This window comes from Vidua macroura, chromosome 6, assembly GCF_024509145.1.
Source record: "Vidua macroura isolate BioBank_ID:100142 chromosome 6, ASM2450914v1, whole genome shotgun sequence".
In the NCBI taxonomy this organism is placed as follows: domain Eukaryota; kingdom Metazoa; phylum Chordata; class Aves; order Passeriformes; family Viduidae; genus Vidua; species Vidua macroura.
The window spans coordinates 20,639,346-20,660,019 of NC_071576.1; the positions used below are offsets into that span (position 1 = coordinate 20,639,346).

At 38.3% G+C, this 20,674-nt stretch overlaps 1 protein-coding gene across 11 annotated transcripts in view; it reads right to left on the reverse strand.

Moving 5' to 3' along the window:
* The window catches only part of NRXN3 (neurexin 3), a 708,775-nt gene that overhangs the window by 26,208 nt on the left and 661,893 nt on the right, over positions 1–20,674 (reverse strand). For 8 of the 11 annotated variants that reach the window (XR_008437480.1, XR_008437481.1, XM_053979714.1 and 5 more), the window contains one exon: positions 11,805–11,880. Coding sequence is in view for 9 of the 11 variants with exons in the window: in XM_053979714.1 (XP_053835689.1) it covers positions 11,805–11,880 (76 nt within the window). In the remaining 2 variants the exon portion in view is untranslated. Of the gene's footprint in view, positions 1–11,795; positions 11,881–20,674 lie in introns of all 11 variants that reach the window. The other 3 variants (XM_053979708.1, XM_053979706.1, XM_053979711.1) reach the window with 1 other exon arrangement.

Consider the following 20,674-nt stretch of genomic DNA (forward strand, 5'->3'; position numbering starts at 1 on the left):
TGAAAAATTAAAGACCCAAACAACTGGCCATTTACAAAAGCAGCAGGTGCTTTGCTGAGGCTTTGCTGAGGTTTGCACCCCCACACTTTTGGGTGTGTGGTGGCAAAATCTCTGATCTGTGTAAGAACAGCCCCAGTGCCAAGGAGGGGCCTTCCACCAGTGGACTGCATATGACCCACAATGTTCCAGGGAATGCCACCCATCAACCATGGGAATGAGGGCAGATCGGGTAGGATGGCCAGTTTACTGAACAAAAGAGCACTTTATTTTATTTCAGATACATACATACTCCCACTTCACTGACTTTCTCTCCAGCTGTCAAACCTTTTTAATCCTCTCCACAGGTCTCTGAGAGTCCCCAGAATCCTGTCAGAGGTAAATGATTCAGAACCTCACCGAAGACACCTCCCTGCTGTGAGTTCAGATGCGTGACAGGGATCCTCTGTTTCAGACTGTTCCCAGATCTCAAACCTGAGTCACACTTGCCCTCACTCACAAAACACCTCCCCCAAAATGATGGGATGTACTAGCAGCTTTCTGAGTTATACAACTCCAAAGACCTGAACTAGCACAACATAACAGGCGCATGAGAAAGAGGATAAGGCAAGATTCAATGTATTTGTTCCACATTTGCTTATAAAGCTCCTCAACAAGTTTATTCTACTATTTCAGTTCCCTAAAATGCTTCTTTTAGCCAGAACATAAACATGGCATTAACAGATGTATAAATATACACACATGTACAGAGAGAGAGTGAGCGCGTGTGCACGTTTTGCAGTATATTTATCATCCCTGTCTTAGCGCTGAAAAAATTTGCATACAGGAGAACCATGGATTCTAGGGGAAATACAGGTCTCCAGGCACTCCACAGTAGACTTGTTACTGAATGGAGAGAGGTCAGAAGAGAATAAAATTTTATTTTGATGCATTACAGAAAATAACCGTAACTATTTACAGGACTATTTTTGCTCTTTTCATTGGTCAAATACAAAATATATGAACTCCTCCAGATTTCAGGAGTGAAATCAGTTGTTGCTAAAACTAGTATCTAGAATCAGTCATACTGGTTCCGTATTAGGGAAAAATCCTGAATTATGGACATATATTAAAAAAAAAGAGCTCAAAATTGCTAAAATTGCTTTTCATTTCTGCTCTCACTCCAAGAGGGAGCAACCTTTCCCCCTTTTTTTATTCTTCTGACATTTATTGTTCTGACACTGAGGTGGAGTGAAACCAGTGGAGATAAAATTTGGGCCATTTTCTTGTTGCTGTAAAAGAAGCTAATTTTGAGATTTTGTTTTGAGATTTTTAAAAAATTTGTTTTTAAAATAGTTGTAGTTGCTCTTGAATGTAAAAAGAGGAGGTGATGATCCTTATAACACCACCCCATGGGACAAAGAACTTTAGTTTTTATGAGACTCAGCAGAAGTAGAAAAAGAAGGTCCTTGGTGGTGGGTCTTTTGCAAGGTTTTAATAATGTATTTGTTAATGCAAAGATCAAATGGGTTCTCAAATTAGTAGGCATCTGAGATTTCAAATCAAGCCAGTCTAATTTATTTTTGGTTTGTTTTTTGCTCCTATACCTCATTTCCAAACTGTATGGGCTTTGTCTTCTGCTCCTCACTGAAGCTAAGTAGTATTAAAGAAATACTACACTTGATGTCTCCTAGGAACTGGGATCCCCCTCTTCTTACACTTGGGAAAAAGCACTGATTTCTACAACTTGTAAATAAAAAATTGGAACTGAAACAGAGAGGCAGAATGAAGACAAAGTAATAACCCCTTTGTTGTTATTACAAATGTTGGTTTCTCATTATCTACTTGGGTGGAAAATAGAATAGGTTTTCCTGCTCTCCTGAGGTATTATTCTAGGTGTTTAGTTCATGTGAACAGCAGTACCTTTGAACTTATAGTACATAAGGCACTCTTAGGTCTAGGCATGATGACCAAAAGAAATTTATAATAAAAACCTCTAGAAGCAAAATCCTATCTCTGTCCCTAGTATCTGTAAATGCTCAGCATGATTTCTCTCTAACAGATATTACTTATCTTTCAGAAATCAGATACTTTCTTCTTGTTTAAAGGTAACTAACAGTTGCTATAGACATTTGAGGTTCTAATAAACAAACATTTGCTTTTGATGCAAAATCTGTTTCTGAGTCATGTGCTAGCTCTTCTACTGAATGTGTCATTGGCTATTTTTATTTTCTTTAACATATATTTTATGAAGCTGAAAATCAAAGCTAACAAGGACAAAAAGCAAGTCGCAGCAGGTTGAAAATATCATATCTTAGTATTTTAGACATGTGTCAGCTTGATAACATAGGCACAGCACTAGAGGGATTGCCAGAATGTGACAGTGCACATGGCTTTGAGTTTAGAGAACACGCTTTAAAAAAAGACTGGAAGGCAGCAAGGGCAAGGTAGCCAGACTGTGGGGCTGATTCTGATCTTTCCTGATCTTAAATGCAAAACCAGGGAAACTTACACCACCTAAGTCAGGCTGGAGAAACTGTTACATTTTCAAAGGAAAACTCTACAAGCATGCAAGTCCAAGCAATGGAAGTGCTGATATTTAAGATCTGTATATTGCTGTCCACTCGTGACATTAATTTTTGTAGTCTGAGCATGGTTCATTCCAATGCATGTGTTCATTCTAGAGGGAAAAGTGATATTTAATGAAAATATTGTCACACCAATGACCCCTAAGATTAAAATACTTGACTTTTGTATCCCTCTCTTTATTCTCTCTGCATTAGCGGATTAGGAATTGTACCTACTTTATAAAAATATGTGATAATATTACTTTTCACAGTAAGTGAAGATGGCATGTAGTACTAAAACCTTAACAATAACACAGTTTATTTGCACATTTGTGGTGGGTAGCAGTACAGAACCATTTTGGGGTGTTGAACAGCAATTTGCACCTGAATATCAAAGTCCATTAAAACAGTAATTAAATCTCCTTTCCATTCATCTTTACCTCATTTAGCTAGAAGTACTTCATTTACCCTGCCTTACAGGTTGGCAAACGAACAATATACACACACAGTCACAGAAGGAATTGACAGTAGAACTGGGAGTGCCACACCAAGTTCAGGCTTTTTCTTCTTGGCTTAAACAACTGAATTCTCAGCTTTCCTCCTTGCTCAGTGACAAATGTCACAAAAGCTGAAACCAGCAGCCTGCCCTGAGACAGAAAACAAAAATAAGAACTATTTCTAGTGCCAGATATCCATATATAATGTTACAGGGATAAAACAGAGCAAAATGGGACCTCTCACAGCATCTCCTGCACTTGAGGCCCCTGCCCCTGCAGCAGGCTGGTCACAGGCATAGCAGAGGCTACATAAGGCAAACAAAAGTCACCATTCAGTAGGAAACAGAAGCTTTATCACAGCCTGGAGGTTACTGTCCTGATGCCTGGACACTTGATCGTCACATTACTCCAGCCTGAAGGTTACCTTGAACTTCATGATACAGGGGGCTAAAACTCCAATTGTTCTGCTCCAGTAACCTGCCACTTGTTCTAAAAAATTGGTTTCTTTTGCTGTTTGCATCGTAACAGGAATGTCCTGGTCTCTCTGCCAGAGGGCAGTATTACACAAAACTACAAGCTTGTTCATTACAATATAATTTTATAAGCAGTTGCTTTACTTAAGCAATTGCCAAGAAAAAGCTTTAGAATTCAGTAGGAATTGCTGGTTATGAAAAACACAGGAGAACTAAAATCTAAACCAAGCCAGCTTTAAATATTGATTCATTTTCTGTTGTAATAATTACACTCAGTAATTTTTCTCAAATTACATAAGAATTAAGAAAACTAAACTGAACATAAATCATTGGTTTCCACTGGTGAAATAAAAGTGATCTTTTTATCTCTCTGCAAGTACAGGAAACATATCTTGGGAAAGTTAAATGAAATACCTAAATAATTCCATGTTGGAAACCTGAGCATATCCCATCACTTCCCTCTTCTAGTAGCTCTTAGCCTAAAAAGGTATTGTATTATGGTCCTGTGAGAAAAGTTCACAGGTTTCAGTGTCTTCTCTTCAGAACAAACTAATTCCTACAAAAAAGCTGGAATTTTAGCTAGGCTAAAGGTGTGTGTAAGTATGCTTTTTGTGATGATGTGAACATTATCTGCACAAAAACTGTCTGCCTTTTCCTCCACTATCTTGAGCTGATCCACGGATGCCAGCTGATGTACCCTAATGCGCTGAAGCTTCCTGTGCCATCAATGTGGCTAGTACATTCACAAAGAACTGAATTAAGGTACCAGGAAATGAACCACTGGGCAAGCCAAACTATATTTTTTTCTAAACAGTATTTCTAGTTTAAGCAGATGCTTGAAAACTCAGTTTGTTTTCCTTTGCCTTACACATTATTGCACATTTATGATGCATATGGCAGATGACACCCCAGATGCAATTCCAGAATTGTATTCAAGTTATACAAGTAAACATCAGCAAGCCAGCTTTCACCAGCATCAGTAAGAAGCAGAGATCACACAGTAACAGACAGAAGACTGACCCCACAGAATGAAGACACACTACTCTTAGAAATCTTAGGTACATCCTAGACTTTCGTCTGCTAACTACAAACAAACTATGAACTGTGGATTTTAAAAATACATTCAGAAAGATATCCTTTCATCTGCACATGCAGATTCCTTTTCCAAGACTGGCTTTTATAAAACTTCCTAGGTACATCCCATTGTCTGGTGCCTAAAGCACAGATAGCAGGAATTCTTACTCTAACACATCAGCATGTAGGCACAAATCCCTTAAGAAGCTGTAAAAGAAGTCACTTTAGTATTATGCCAGCAAACCACTTCTAGGAGTGAAATGATAACAGAGTTTGAAAACTATTGAAAACAGAACAGCTGCAAACTTGAGTCTTATGAAGCTCTGTGGACATCTTGAAACACCCATCCTGAAGCCTCGAGGAGACACTCAGAACATCATTCAAAGCTTGGTGCCTCTTTGTGGACCTCCCTCGGGTAGGTGAGGAAGGGAAGAGGGGAAGGGAAGGGGATGAGGGATGACAGAGCGCCGAGGAGCTAAACACCAGCTTACGAACAGAGAACAGAATCACATAACAACACTGGACCAATGGACTCCAAGACACAGTGACAAGACAGATGGACACAAACAAGACGCAAAATCACTACTGAGAAATAAAAAAAAAGCAAATAAACCCCATTAAAAAAGTAGATCTATAACTCCGAGGCTGCAAGAAGTAGCCAAGGGTACTGGTATAACTCTTCCAAAAAGAATAAATTATAATATAAATAAAAATTAAAATCAAAACAATATCCCCCCCCCAAATCATACACTACAGACTTGCTCGGTTAGCCTGAATGCGTAGCTCTGATGGAACATACGATGGTGTCATCACAGCCCATGCACGGTTAATGAAGGCCATGGTTAGTTACATCAGCTAAACTACAGCATGCCAGAAAAATGATCTTGCACTGACCCAGAAATAAAAGATACAACAGACACTCTGCATTGCAATAAAATTCTTTTTATGCCATCTGCAGTTTCTAAGGTTCTTTACATTGGAAGAGTTTTTCCTGGGAATATGCAGGGTAAAGGGAAAGGTTTTTTTCCTTCTGGGTGTTTTTTTCTCTGAACTCAATTGAAAAAAAAAAAAGGAAAAGGGAAAAAACAGGATAGAGACTTTGCAGAAGTTTAAAAAAGTAGGAAAATAAAAATAAAGGAAGGGTAATACTCTTCATTCTTTTGCACACAACTTTCTTGGGACATCCAAAAATGTGAATTTCTTGAGGATGGCAAGAAAAGATTTTGTTGCCTTTATTGGTTTGCAGATCTATATCTCATTCTTGAGATGAATAAACCATTATTTTGTTGGAAGAAATCCAAAAATATAAATTGAGAAGTACAGCAATGATTAAAAAAATTAAAAAAATAGCAGTATGGCACGATTACGAGCCAAAAAAAAAAAAAAAAAGGAAAGAAATATAAAAGAAACTAAAATATCAATCACCAAAAATTCATGCGGCACAAGATGAGGTGAAACGACAGAAAATGTTCTTCAAATATATACAATGTATATATCTATCTATATATACACGGAGTATGCGTGTATATATCGATCGATATACCTGTATAATTTTTTTGTTCTCCCTGCCCCACCCTACCCCAAGGCTAATTGGTAGATGAAATTATCAATTAAAATTAAAAAAATAAATAAAAGGAAGAAGGAAAAGAATCTAACAGAAAAGAAATTAACGTGCTTTGTTCAAATAACAATATCATGCATCTGTCCACACCAGCGGATGCCAGGGTTAGATGAAGGCATGAATTTCTGTGTAAACATGTGATTGGATGATAGGGGCTACTGCTGATATTGGTCATTTATTACTTTAGCATATAGATATATATGCACACTGTATATATAGTGCATATATAGATAAAATAGCCTCATGGGTGGGGCCTTTGGACCTTACATAGATAGAAAGACCAATATGCTGAAAACCAATCTCAGTATCCCTAATGTAAAAAAAAAAAAAAAAAAAAAAAAAAAGTCAAACACAAAACTAAAAAAAAAACAAAACTTCCTGTAAGTCATCTGCATGATTGTAAAACTTGCTCATTTGATTTTGTTTTGGCTGTAAGATTGTAGCTAGGAAATTCCACAAACAAGTGCTGCTATTATACCCTGGGAAGCGTTGTGGATGAACTCCGGTCCTTTGGGTCCATATGGTGTTCAGCTTATGAGATAGGAAGTCTATTTCTCTGAGTACTTGGAGGCATGCACATAACTTTAAAGGCCATTTCTTACTCACAACATGAGAAATGGGGAAGCATTCCTGCTTGTCAGAGGGAAAGACTGGGGATAACTGAGCACTGGATTGTGGAGGGCGTTCCTATTAGGAGAACAATGAAAATTCCCTAGCTGCTTCAGGAGCATTGATGCAGTTATGGACGACAACAGCCAAATCAACACCTTTAATTTCTTCAGGGAAGTCTTCATTTCCAACACATTGGTTTTTGTACTGTGCCAGCTGTTTTGGAAGACAGATTATGCTTGTTTTTTGCAAAGAAATCTCTGACCCAGGCAAGCTGCAGGTGGATGACTACAGGCCAGTAAATTATAGATACAGAGGGCATATCTGTTGGATATGTGTCTCCTGTGTGTAAGTGTACAAAATGTCCAATGCAAAGAACTGTAGATTTTGGCATATCTTCTGGTGTGTCCAGTCCCCCATCAGAAAGGCTTACCAGTCTGATTAGACAATGACAGCCTTAACGTATATGAAGCCTTTTGGGAAACACAGAGCAAATATCTCTGGGAAAAAAAAACAAAAAAAACCACATTGGAAACTAAAGGGCTGATAGGAAGGGAAAACTGGCAACTGCACCAGGGAAGAAACACAGGACGTGTCAAGCCAGGGAACAATGATTAAGCCCTACAGACCATTTCAAGAGGCTGTATTCTGGGCTTCAGACTAATTGGTGAGTGTTTGGGTCTCACTGTTTTGAGTAGTCCAAGGAGCAGCTTGGGCTATGATCCCAACCAGCTGCCTGGCCACCAGCATCCAGGCTGCCTGGTGCCCGAGCTCCACTAATGGACATCCTTAACAGGAATGAGGGCAATGGTATGAGGAGACAGCAACAGCTGTCAGGAAACTGTAATTATCATTGTCAAGGCTTTGAAGTCTCAGTAAGATCAGATTGTAAGGGTGCTCCTAATTTCACTGAAAAGAGATAAATGCTTTCTTTCTTCACAGTGCTTCCTAGTCATTCCTTGTTAGAAAATATGTTTTCCTTACAAATCTTACATTCTCTGAGAGCAGATGAGTGACCAAAAAACCACCACAGAGCTGTGTTTAAAAGCACAGACTCAGGACCTTGGCTTGAGTTTTGAGGAACTTGAATATTTGAGCCTCTGATCTCCTTGGAGCAGGCCAGAAGACAGTCCTGTACTCATACCAGAGAAAAGCATCTGTTTTGGCACAGAAAAAAAGAAGTTTCTTGGCCATGTACTAGGACAAGCAATATTTTCATAGAGATAAAAAAGGATCTTCTCTTGACTGTTAAGTAAATGCTTCTTCAGGGCAGATGAACAGGCTTTTTGCCCCCTGTATCATTTAGATTAAGCCTTCTGGGAGATCTAGAGATCTAAGGCTATCTAGGCTTGTCTGCAATAAGATGAATAGGGGGTAATCATTACATAAAATACAGGGGGGGTTTGGCTCCACAGCTGTCATTGCCGTCACTTAGAATAAATCCTTATGTATACATACTTGTCTACAGGTGATGTCTGTAAGCTACCTCAGTCAAAACAAGTCCAGTGACAGCTCCTGTTTTTTAAATGAAGTTTTTCTACCAAAATTCCAAAAGAAATCACTTTTGGAAGGGGGGCACAAAGTCTTAGCCAGCCTGCTACAGTGAGCATTTCAAGCCAGCCTGGAGAATCCTGGAGAGCAGAGGTAGGAAATCAGCTTCACACTGCCTTTTTTGAAAGAGATGCAAGTGTTCAGATGCAGATCGTATGCACATGAGATTCAGGTCTTGGATTCAACTGTCAATCAGAGTTAAGTGGCAATAAGACCCTGCCAAATGGTCCTGACATGATATTTAGTCTCAAAGAGGACATGGTTTTCAGCCTCTGAGTACATCAAAAACAAAGGCTTCAAAAAGACTCTGTGTAGAGTACTGCCTCTGATGCCAAGGACCGAGACCTAAGTAATATCTCTAGATATTGGGATTTGATTCTGACCCATATGAAATCTGAAAACTTCTGATCTGCAGGGAAATATTCTCTGCTGCCCTTGTCTTGGCTATTGCACAGCAGGTTCATAGTGATGTGTATCATATCTCACAGCTGCAGTAGTGAGTTCAATAACCTTTACATTACTAGACCATGGCACTGAGGGTGATGGAAGGCCAAATTTGGCGGAAACTCAAGAGCTTTAAAAGCTACACATTATCAGAGCAACAAAAAGAAGACTGTGCTGGGTTAGGTCATTTAATTTTCAGTCTGCTGTAAAAGGGATCAGGCAAGGCAGAAGGCAGTGACCTGTCAACAGAACAGGATGAAGTAATTTCAAATGAGCCCAATTAAAAAAACAAAACAAAAAACCAAAAAAAACCCCAACCACAATAAGTTTTAAAAATATCTGAAGCCACACACTAGAAAACACAAGCAAGATAATCTGGATCTTTTAGCTCCACAATGTACATATTTAAATACCAGTTCTTGGCGTGTGGCCAGAGTTCTGACTTGGCTGGTGAAGTGTAAAGGCAAACATATCTGCTCAGCCAAGCCAGCACTACTGGATTTTGATAAGCCAGCTTATTGCTTTAGTGCTCCAGAGCAGAATGGGCTGAGTGAGTGCTTTGATACTGCCTGGATGGCAGACACTGGAATGCAGACAATAAGATAGACAAAGAAAATGAGAAGCCCCATAAACCTGCTACTTTTCCTTCTTATTATGATGGAATGAGCTAAGTTTATGCAAAAAGGACCTGCATATTCCTCCTCCTTCTGGCAATTCTGTACACCAGCACCTCTGAGAGCAGGAGAACTCAATCTGGAAGTGCAGATTTCATCAGCAAAGACCATCTGGGAGACTTATTTTTACATATAATCAAACTAACTTTTATTCTCAATGTCATAGTAATTCCCTAGAAAAGAATCAGATTTCAGTGGCTTATGTGGTCCGCCTTCCTATGCAAGAGGAGTAGGGTGCAATGAAAGATACTGGTGAAATTTACAAGAATGTCTAGTAGTTTAGGAGAGAACCTTCAGCAGATTTTCAGTGAATCATATTATTTTACACAGCAGATATTCAAATGTCTGTAGGCACTTATATCTGCCAACTGTAATGCTTAGCAGGATTTTCAAAAGCAAGTCATTTTTATAAATCCAGTTTGTACCTGTTTGTAGCATTAGATTTTTAACTGTGTCAGGAAGGAGGTATTTTTAGTCTGGAAAAGTTGCTGTACAGCACTATGAAATTTCATACTAAACATGCTGTTTTACCAAATTTCTACTCAAACTTTGATTTTTCCACTGGCAGCACAAGTTGAAAATATTGCTGTTACAATTTCTAGCTGCTGAAATTATTGTGATTTTTGAATCAAAAATTTACAAGAGGAGGAATCTGATACGGACATCCTTTTGTCATTTAGTTGAAATACATGGCAGTCAAAATATAAATTAAAAAAAAAAGTCTTCACATGTTAGTGAAGCTTTAATGAAGTGACTTCATTTATTTGCATATCAGTTGCAATACCTTTGTCCTTGTTTCCACGGTCCTATTAATCTCACGCCTCACTTTCATTACAATCACTGTGCTGGCACTTCATTACTACCTTTCTTTAAACTCTTACTACCTTTATTTAAGTACCCCCATTGTTTATACTTCACAATCTAGTAATATTTTGACTGCTTTTCCTCTAGATGGGGAGTAGAAAAATTCATAGAAATCTGTGAAAAAAGAGATGGGAAGTAGGCTGAGCTACCTGTTACCAACAGTCTGTGTCACTGCCTTCACTGCCAGCACAGGGAAGTCAAGAGTATGGGTGGAAGTTCCCAGCTACAATGCAATGCCAATCTCAGGTTACAGCAAGACCAAGTTCTACTAAAAATGCAGGTACACCATGACAAATTGAAAAGAAATGTGGAAGCACTAGCCTTGGGTGAATTTTTATGTTATTATTATATTACTCAAATAGCTTCAGGAAATTAGAAACAGAACATTTATAATACTTTCTTGGTATTTTTTGTAAAGAAAAAACCCCATCATCCCAAATAAAACAAAGCAAAAACAAACAAAACAAAACCAAATGAAAGAACCCCCTCAAACTATTTATATGTTTCACTTTTAAAGACAAAAATTCTAATAAAAATTCCTCTTTTTCTTTTAAATGTACACAGAAATTCGATGATGTCTGTTCTCTATTATAGAAATGCTTAACTCATGGCAAGCCTCAAAAAAGAAGACTTGAAAAAGCCTGTAAGAAATAAAGTAGACTGCAGTTGCCTGCTGGATACCACATAATATATCTCACCAGAAAGAAAAGCCATCAATTTATCAAAATGTATCTGAAAGGGAGAAGTTGAGTCAGTTCCACATGGCCAGTCCTTCTGACTCTTTAACGGATACATTTTGAAGCATCACTGCAGATAACAAGGCAAGAATTACTACTAATTTTGTTATGTTAAAACTATGTTTTGGTGCTCCCCAATTTCTTTGGGGTCACAGGAAACAAAATTAGTATAAACACATTACCATGTTAACTGTACTCAAAATCCCATGGACAAATGTATCCCTTAACATCCATCTTCAGAGTAATTAAGAAAGATTAAACATCGCTAATAACTGATTTTTATTTCACTTTTCTCTTCTGTTTTCAAATGTTCACCCTTTCCACTTCATAAATCTTCATTATTTGTCTCACTCCATATTGATTTTTTTTCCGACTGTGCTAGTAAAGTAACATCTAGAAATATGTGAAATATTAGTCAGCTGGAATCACTTTCAGAAAGTTTGCCTTTCCATGCGAACAACTTTATATAAAGCAAATAGTGACTACATATCAGTGTTCTGCTGTTGCCAAGTCCATGGGATCTGATGCTTGGCTGTATAGTTTCTTATTTTATATACAGTGTATATATACATCAATGCATATATATACACATATACACACACATATATACATATATAATTATATATGTATACATTCACACACATATAAAATATATGTATGCATTGTTTTTTGCAAATGAAATCAGAAAGCAAGCAAAACACGACTGACCTGACTTACCTGTACTGGGCTCACAGTCAATGAAATCTTCATCATCACTGGAACATTCAGCTGATGAAACGATGTCATCTGTTGTCTGGCATATGAAGCAAAGGAACAAAAGAAAACAAAAGTAAGATATTTGCAAGTCAAGACTATTACAGAGGCAGCTAAATATCCAAGGGAAAAAAAAAAAAAGGTTTCACAAATGCAACTTTTACAATATTTAAGTTGTACCAAGCACTCCATATATGCCTGTGTAAATGTGTCCTCCATTGAGCTGGAATCTCCTGTCTAGTGACAGTGCCTATCCTGTGCTGTTGAATATTTCAGGTGTTCACAGGTGCTGTGCACCTGCTGGGCTGTTTAAGGCAGCAAGTGGATCACACTGGTGCTGTTGAATGAAGTACAGTGGGCTACAAAGCCTGCCTGGCTGTCAAACTGCCTTGAACAGCCTCTGTAGATGTGTCTGCTGGGAGGAGGCTGGGCTCCTCCATAAATACCAGTATCATGTAGGGCCAGCCAGAAGGCACTTCCTGAGAGACTTACCATGTGAGGCATGCTCAGACTGAATATGCTTTCTGCAAAGAAAAATATATAAGATAGACCCAGATAATTCACAGCACTCAGCTAGCAGTACTCTTTGCTGTGCCTGATTCACCACTCTGAGGCAGACATAATTCCTCCTGTTAATGCACCTCTTGGGCTGGGAATCTGGTGTTGACCCAGATGGTAAATATCTGTGCCACTCACTTGTTGCATGATGAAGAACTGCTGCATGTGTCAGGTATGCTTAACATGCAACCTCACCTCCTTGCTTAGCAAGTGAACAGGGCTGTGGATGCAACTAGGTTGACCAGATGTAAAGTCTGATTCTGAAAGGGTTAAACCAAACTGAAACCATTCACAACCATTACAGGTTTCATCATATTCCTTTGCATTTCCAGCTGGTGATATTCTTCTTCTTTTTAAAATTTTCATTTTTTAATATTTTTTCTTTCTCTGTGTGTACTGCTCTAATTAATGAGCAGCATGTACTGCAGCATGTTAGAGAGACGTGTACTGGTGTCTCTTCCCAGCAGCATCTCCTGCCTGTAATTGCTGCAATTAGTTGAATTAGTAATGCAGACCATTAGGGAGAGCCTGTGGCAGCCTCTGGACACAGGTTGTAATGTTCCTGTGCACAATACAAAATTACCCCAGCTCAGCAGCATTGGCTCAACCATGGCTTCTGATGAAAGTGTCTCCCTTAACAGCTCTTCCTTGCAGAGAGCTGCGTATTCTGCCAAGCAGTAGGATCAGTGGGATGACTTCTGAAACAAAACAACTGAAATGCCCCTCACCAGGCAGGAAGCATTCTTGAACTCAAGAGCAGGACAGCTGCACTTCAGTACTCTAGGTGAATATTTCTGGGAATCTCACATCTCAGCAAGACTTTCAAATCCTTATTCCTGATAAAGAGTCTCCAGCTTTAAATAAGGTCTCCTTTACATTCTTATATCTGCTATGTCTGTCTCCTACATGTCCCTTCTTTCCTTTACAACAGAGTTCTGAGGACTCTGCCCCTTTTTTAGCCTCCTGTGCTCCCAGCACTATGAAATACCTCTGACCCCTGTTAGAAGTTGCTTACCCTCCCCATCTCTGTATTTGAGCTAAGGGGAGAAAAAGAGAACCAGGAAGTCAGTTAGAAAGATCAGACTGAACCTAATGATCCTTCAGTCTTGATTTCAGTGGCTCAGATTGAGCCAAGAAAGAAAAACAGGATAGGTCAGTTGCAAGTAAAAATTATTACTCTATTAAAAACAGAGTATCTGTAAAAAAAAACAGTCATCAAGTATTTTATGTGTTACTCAGTCATACTCAGCATGGTCATTTGGCAATGTTTTGTGGAATGCTATCTTGCAGTAGTTTCAAGCTTAAATACTTTCATTAAATACTTTTACAATCTTGCTTCCATGGGGAGTCAAGATTAAAAGGAACTGAAGGCAATATGTTCCGGCCTTACATTTCAAGGTCATTTTTTTAACATCTTTTTTTCAGTCATTGAAAGTGGAAGAATTCTGTTGAAATCCTGCTGACTTCTCTTAAGACAAGCTGGCTTTAAAATTTTGTCTGCTCAGTAAGGGGACAAGAAAGGAGGAATGCACAAAATAGAAATTTACTTTTTTCAATTCTCCTGGTCCTGTCACAGACATTTTAGAAAGTATTATTTATCCCCAGAAAATTTATAACTTATACAGTGATCACATTCTCCAACAGTGAAATGCAGCTGTCCCTGGATAAAAAGATATTAGTTTTTAATTGCACCAATGTAAAGTAATTTAGCACAATTTAGTAAACAAGGCTATACTGCTAGAAATTTTTAAGCAGGGCAAATGTAGTTAGTGAAACTGGAGATTTATACTGTAGTTGTCTAAGGGTAAGGATGGCACTGAATAAAGAATAAATTATGGATAGTACTGTGAATAAGGAATAAACTATCCATCACTACTAGAGGACTTTGCTCAGACAGTGCTAAAACCCTGGCAATTGGTTTTGATTTCCAGATTAAATTGAGATCATGCGGATTTTGGTCTTAGTTGAACATCTGACAATTCACACTACTCATAGAAAAACAGTGATGATTTGCTCCAGTAGGAAATAAACATAAAAATTATAACAATGGTTTGTTGTCACTTATCAGCTGCTATACCTATTTGATTACCCACTTACTTGCTCAGATCTAAAGGCTTCATGCAACATTAACGTGGAATCAAATCCAATTGAACTGACAATGTGATTTAGTATTTGTAAAGAATAAGGAGTTCTTTTATAACTATTTTTTCCTCTTGCATATTAGGGGCATCATATGAAACTAGGAAGGTAACAAGGCCTTTTTTTTTTTTTTTTAAACTGGACATCTCCTTGCAACAGAATACTAGTAAATAACAAAAGTTTAGAGCATTTTGGAAGTGATCAGCAAACTGAGGGTCAAAACATCTTTCCAAACCTATTAATTATCCTATATCTAGTTTGGGAAGTCCCTGTACCACAACCTGAAAAATCATGAAGCCTGGCCCTTGTTCCTCTTCTTGTTCAATTTCCCACCTCATAAGCAGCTTAAGGCAGTACATGCAACACATTTATGCTGCACTCTGATACGTGTACTAGATTTCCTGCTATAAAATCCTCTTGCAGCTTGTGTTGGTTCTGAACAGAGAAGGGCACAGTAAGCCAGACTCAGACAAAATGCAAGCATGTGAAGTGCAATACTCACCTTCAACCTCTATTTGCACTTTTTCATGACTGGTTCCACACATGATTTTATCAATTAATCTCAATTTTTCCTCCCCATCTCTACTACATGCTATTTCATCTGATACTCTATTTTTTTTTTTTTCTTGGTGATTGCTCTTTATCCCATCCTGCTGATTTTGTGTATATAAAAATGAGGGTTAGAAAAAGAAAAAAACCTCCAGAAGTGGTGTTAGATTTAAGTCAAGGTCACTAATGAGATCTCTAGAAACCACAGAAAAGTACACTAATCTGTGTTGCCATTTCCTATCTTGTATTTTTAATCTGAGTACTTTCCATCACAATTCATCACTAACTGATTTTCTAGTCCCACCACATATTGGTTTTCCATACACCTTCTGCTCAGATACCAACATCTGAATTATTGCAAAGGAATAAAACTATTACAGTGAGAAAGAACAGCAAACTCCTGACCAAAGGAACAGGGTCAATGAAACATCCAGAAGGCCATTATTTCTTGTAACAGTAATTTGTACCTTTCAAGACCTTCCTGGAGCTGGGAATTTTCACTGGATGTTTATTAAACTTGCTGCTTCCACAAGATAGGAGAGGCTAGTGAGCAGAGACCCTGGAAATCTATCCACTAACATAACTTCTTCACATCAGAAACAGCTCACTGTGAGGCAGTAAGGAAAACCACTACCCCATTTCTGGTCACTTTTCCCCATTTTTGAAATGGTTCTCATTATACTCACCCACTGGCCCAGGGGATGTAGCTGGATTAATGCTTTAGTGTCTACCCAGTGATCTAGGGGTAGTAAATGCTAAACATTCTTATGTACAGGGAAAAGGATAGTAATGAAACTTCTCCATATGCTGTGATGGAAATGATGTTTGTGTTTTCATTGGAAAGAACATGAGAGAGAAAATATTTTTCCCTTCCCGATATTAGCTAAATTCTATATTAAAAATAATAAGTCACACTATACTATTTTAAAATATGTATTTCATTTCTAAAGAATCCCAGCTTTGAAATTACTTGGCCTGTATTAAAGGCCATAAAACTAAAGATAGGTATTATAATAACTTTCAATAAAATCTCTCTCTGGCAGGAACCCTTTTTATTCCTTCCTCTGAAAGATTTTTTATGGCATTTATATTATTATTTTTTCTCTCCCTCTCTCTAGTGTTTAATGAAATTGCTTTGGAATAAAACCAGGGTAGGAGAAAGTGCTAAACTCTGAGTCCACCCCAGAGGATTTATGGGCATACTTACCTTCAAATTCTTTCTATTTCACTGAATTGGCTCCCCATTCCTTTCCATGAATTATTAGTTCTGTAATCACCTCCTCCTAATTATTCACTCTAAGGGCCTCTTCAATCTTGACATGGTGATAGTTCTACAATCTTTGTTCATTACACTGTATGTACTGGTGTGGGATATGTAGTGCAAGGAAATTTGGCATGGTGTGGCAAGACCTGCTCAGGATGACTCGATTCCTGTCCAATCTTTAAATTGCCCAAAGCCCTAATTTATGTATCAGATCCATAACCCTTGCTCCTTTGTTCTACACAAAATGGCAGGTGCTGAATCTTCCTTTTCCAATTACAAAGTTTTTCTTGACACCTTGCTGTTTGGGTACACCACTATTTAAGAAAGATTAAGGATGCTGGATAAAATAAACTCTGTCACAGAACAGCTTTATGAAATTATAAAAAAACATACCCAGGAATGATGGAGTTCTCCCTTCCAGAGGGAGAGAAAAGACAAGGACACATAAATTCAACCCTCAGACAAATTCCTGCAGAATTACGCATTTGGCAGTTGCTTTACTTGGTAAAGTGGGATTCAATTTTCCTACTTGCCTTTTTCTTGAAATTCTTCTGCACACTATACATGTTACTTCCAATTCAACACCATTATTTGAAAAGCAACACTTAATGCTTCATTGTGAGAGAAGTGTAAATCTATTTGCCACCGAGGAACCAGAATTTACAGTACTTCTTGAAATATGACCATCACAAAATGCTAGGCACAAATATCTTCCCAAGAGTGGAGAAACACAGTTGTATTAACCTGGGCACTGCATTTGTCTTTCACACTTAAAATGTACAGAGAGTAAAGTCAACAAACTTTTTCCTAAATACTACCACTTGACTCCCTCCATTCCTTCCATAGTGCTGTATTTTCTATAGATCTCAAATTTATTATGGACTATGGACTACATATTTTCTTCTATGCCTAACAGCATAGAGTATAAATGATCCCTTTAGAATAGCAAAAAGTTAGTGATGTTGCCCAGTCTTCTAGAAACCAAGATGTTTCTTGGCAAAGAATAGGCTCAAGGCATTTGCTATCGTGCCAAAAGAAGATAGCAGACAAAGTGTCTGTCTCATTAGGAGCCATTTCTAGTTTTAATACTTCCACCTTTTGTACTCTGGGAACTGGGCTTTTTAAAGAACTTTTCGTATTCTGTTCACACTATTCAATTAAATGAGAATCCTTCATCTGTCCTTTCTACACGTTACATTTGTTTCTCACTTTTTAATTAATCTTTATTTGCAAAATACCCTGGAGGTCACTACAGTATAGCGGACCTGAGAGACTCAGTCTGGACAAACTCAAACTACTACATACAGATAGAAATAATCTGCATACAAATGGGAAAATATTAGAAGTGCTGCAAAAATCACAATGAAGTATTACAAAAGAAGCTGCAATCTGGGACTGTATAAACTTTTAAGGGGAGTCTTGGGTCTCCTGTCTTTTAGTAAAGTGTATTAATCTTCTCATTACTGGATAGAACAACATGTATTTTCTTATCATGGGACAGACACAGCCACAAATATGTGCAAGCCTTTTGCACCCCCACATACTAATGCTGAGGTTATGTCTGCCTCTGCAGGGTCAATGCATCAGAGAACATGAAACTAATAATTTTTCTTCATATAGCTAATTGGAGGTAAATAAAAAAACAAGAGGACCAAATCCTCTGTTTGTTTAAATTGGCATTGATTTCAACCAGACTGCAACAATTTGCAGCAAGAGAGAATGGCTCACTACATTTAGTTTTGGACAATTCAAAGCCGAAAGATTAGGAGTAATTTTAGTTAATTCAAAGAAGAGCCACTGAAAACTTGAGAGATGTATGAATGAGACAGGTTTAGTAAAACTAGATATCAGAACTTGATTTAACAAGGACTTAAGGTATGATAAATTTTTACAGGTGTCACAAAGGACATCAGAAAGAATGTAGAACTATTTAAGAGTGCTTCAAAAAAGGATAAAATTAAGGGAAAAAAAAAAAAAGGTGCTATTTTCACTAAGAAAAATCTCAGTAGTGATCTTTACCAACTATGGAGAAATTTCAAAGAAATACCAGAAACCATTAGCACTGAGGTCAAGCAGTTGCCTAAGCCATGAATACCATTAGTATATGCCCTAATGGGGAAGAGCTTACTCCATCGATCTTCACTCCAATCTAATTCACTCTAAGTCAAGTCCATATTTACATCCTCTCAGTCACTACGTAATATAAACACATTACACATTTCTCTCTGTCATTGCTAAGCAGGCATCAAAGCTATTCAGCACAGCCTTTCAGTTTGCTGTGCTTAGAGCCAGAATCACAGAATATTCTGAGTTGGAAGGGACCCACAAGGATCATCAAAGCCCAACTCCTAGTCCTGCACAGGTCAGCCTCAAGGATAACACCATGTGCCCAAGGATAACACCCTGTGCCCATGTGCCCATTGTCCAAATACTTCTTGAACTCTGTCAGGCTTCATGCTGTGACCACTTTCCCTGGGGAGCCTTTTCCAGTGCCCAGTCACCCTCTGGGTGAAGAACTTCCTCCTGATAGCCAACCTAAACCTCCCCTGACACAACTTGAGGCCATTCCCTTGGGTCCTGTCACTGGGGTGGTGTGTTACCTACCAAGAGGCTGATGGGTATCCAGCAGGCATGTACCCTTCAACAGCAGCCCAGCAGAAGTGCATCTCCTGGCTGCATGCTCCTGGCTGGATATAAAAGCTGATTTCCTGTCAAATTATAGCATTAGGTAGGGATCATGAGAGAGCTACCCCTCAACAAAATCAGCCATTTGTCCATGACCATGGCAGACAATAGATTAAGGAACTAGGCAGTTAAGTAAGAGAAAGCAAAAAATAATCTTCCCAACTGTATGTCAATCTAGATTCATGGGCAGTCATGATTAAAAAGAGCTTTGAAAGCTTGAATTATTCCTTTGAAAGCCAAAAGCTTGTCTCACTAAAATCAATAGTTCATTAAGACTGTAAAGTCTGACTCTTCTGGACCAAGTTTGATGCCAAATTTCAGAGACTTTGTTCTGTGCCTGAGCTGTGGAAAGTCAACAGGGAAAAATCATGTTTCCGCCTTTTGTCTCTGTCTGCTGGCAGTGGGAAGGGTGATGATGTTGTGAGGCAGTGTGAGCAGAGAGAGAAAGAGAAGGGAGGGCAAAGAGGGGAGAAAGGAAAATGGGGAGGATTAATTCATCTGTTGTTCAAGGCACCCTGACAGGGGAAAGAGAAGTATTGAACCACAGCAGCTTAACCCAACTTCAATGTACCTTCCCAAAAGCATAAGGAATGTAATTCTTCATGGTGTTCTGCTGATAAGCAAATCCTCCTAAATCCTTTCAATTTATTTCTTGGCCTGAAGAAATTACATACTATTTAGGAGCTAAATAAATAAATAAAATTTCATTTCCATGAATCTAGATTGGCTGTTTATTGATTACATATGCCCACAGAGCCACTTGCTTTTCTATTTCTTTCCTTTCCTAACAGAAGAGGCTCTTTTTGACTTGAACTAGAAAAGCATCAACTGGTAAGTCTTTTCCATACTATTCAATGTAACCTTCAAGATCTGCAAGAGCTTTAAACTGGGGTGTAAAATACCATTTATTGGTATTAATACAAAAAGATACAGCTTTGGTGTGAGAGAAGACACTTTCTCCCCTCTAATCAACCAATTCCTCATTTCCATGTGAATTTTCCTTCTTCCAAACAAGTACCTTCAAGATGAAAGTTGTGTGTCTATACACTGAAGACAGAACCTCTTGGAAGGAAGAATATTCACACTGAGTATTACTTTTCATCATTTGATGAAGGACCTTGTGCTCCCTCCCTATTATATTTTTATTTCTTATTGAAAGAAATTATTACTTGAAACAGAAACCATCAGTCCTCTGTTATATAACCACAGTTACGCAGATGGTGCTGATGCAGGTGAAAACTCCCTAAGAAAGGTACAAAAGGTATGCCCAACATGAACTAAAGTAACTAAAAAGCTTAATGCTAAAAATCAAGGCTCTACAGCTGACCCCACGACAACTCCCACACAAAAGTCCATGACAGCTGCTGGAAGAACAATTTGCTGTAATTCAAACACTGCTCAGAAAAGTGACTTTCTGAATATTACATTAATCTACACAATGATACTTCCCAATCCTTGTCCAAAAGTCTTCAAACGGGAGACATTTCTTTTAGGAAATGGTCTGAAAATAGACTCAGAGTGTTCTCCTTTGTGCCTTTATCCCACTAAGAAGAACCAACAACCAGCTGAACACGCAGGGCAGCATAAACTTCAACTTCCTGCTCTTTTCAGCATCTGCTTAAAGCAGGACACGGGAAGC